The 1,193-nt window shown below is 30.5% G+C and overlaps 1 protein-coding gene across 1 annotated transcript; it reads left to right on the top strand.

Moving 5' to 3' along the window:
• Positions 1 to 202: 202 nt before the first annotated feature.
• On the top strand, positions 203 to 955 carry LOC145942459 (uncharacterized). Its single transcript, XM_083049196.1, has one exon. The coding sequence runs from the start codon at positions 203 to 205 to the stop codon at positions 953 to 955; it is 753 nt and encodes a 250-aa protein (XP_082905322.1).
• The last annotated feature ends 238 nt before the right edge of the window (positions 956 to 1,193 follow it).

Consider the following 1,193-nt stretch of genomic DNA (forward strand, 5'->3'; position numbering starts at 1 on the left):
GTCGGAAAAAAGCATAAGTCAAGTTCCTTGTTTTAAAGGTTTTGTTGTGACAATAAGAGCTATTCTTGAAACTTATAAAATACTCTCAACGCAATATGATGGATTTGAACTTGCGACAGGATTATGCAACCAAGACTCAGTGGAACATTTATTTTCGAAACTGAGACAACGCGGAGGATTTAATCCTAATCCAACTGCAAGAATGATCCGATTGTCTATTAGACACATACTTTCAACAGGATACATACAAACTAGTGACAAAGGCAACACTCAATGTCCAGAAAGTGAAGCTCTTATCAACGAACCAAGTCGACTTGTAAAAAGGATCGAAAATATGAATATGAACAATGACGTAATAGAATATGATGACTTTGAAGACGAAATGCTTCTTGAAAATGACAATATTCTTCTCGAAGAATTAAACATGGAAGAAATTGAAAATATTGACCCGCTTAATAATTATGATGAAAATGCTATCGCATATTTTGCTGGGTTTATTGCGCGACGAAGCATTCAAAAAAGCAACTGTGACCATTGTCGTAACGATATAATGAAAACGCCTATGGATGAATCGACAGAAAACGAGAAATATATAGAATTTCGCGAATATGAAAATGAAGATGAAGATGCTCCAACAGTAACAAAATTAGTGCGCCCAACGACTTTATATATAAATATTACTAAAACACAATTGATGACATTTAATCGCACGTGGCAATATCATTGGGCATCTAGAAAAATTCTTGAGAAAATTGTTACTGAATGTGTGCATGCAACGAATAAAATACATCCTGAATGGCTAGATGAAAATAAACCATGTTACAATCATCGGATGCAAGCATTAAAATATATGATTAGAGTGAAATTATATTCTCGAACGAGATACAACAATCGTGGCGCAAAAAGAATTAATATACCTTCAAAAAAGAAAGTCAAAAGGTTTTTAAACAAGTAAAAGGTATATTAGAATAAACCATCTTGAGCATTATATAAGACAAAAGAAGAAAAAATATAATAAAAGAAAAATATATGAAATAAAGAATAAAGTAAAAAAAGAAAGCAGGAATAAATATTTTAACAGACGTGAAAAAAAGTACGTGAAAAAAGGTAGGCTAAAAATGAAAATAAATAAAAAGTAAATAAAATAATAATAAATAAAAAATGTAGAACGCAGAAAAATATAATTTTTTTTA

The sequence above is a fragment of the Prenolepis imparis genome, unplaced genomic scaffold, assembly GCF_030444845.1.
Source record: "Prenolepis imparis isolate NDT839.2.m4 unplaced genomic scaffold, iyPreImpa1.0 SCAF_11, whole genome shotgun sequence".
Classification (NCBI taxonomy): Eukaryota; Metazoa; Arthropoda; class Insecta; order Hymenoptera; family Formicidae; genus Prenolepis; species Prenolepis imparis.

Coding starts and splice junctions, on each gene's coding strand:
- LOC145942459 (XM_083049196.1), top strand. CDS start 203: ATGATCCGATTGTCTATTAGACACATACTTTCAACAGGATACATACAA.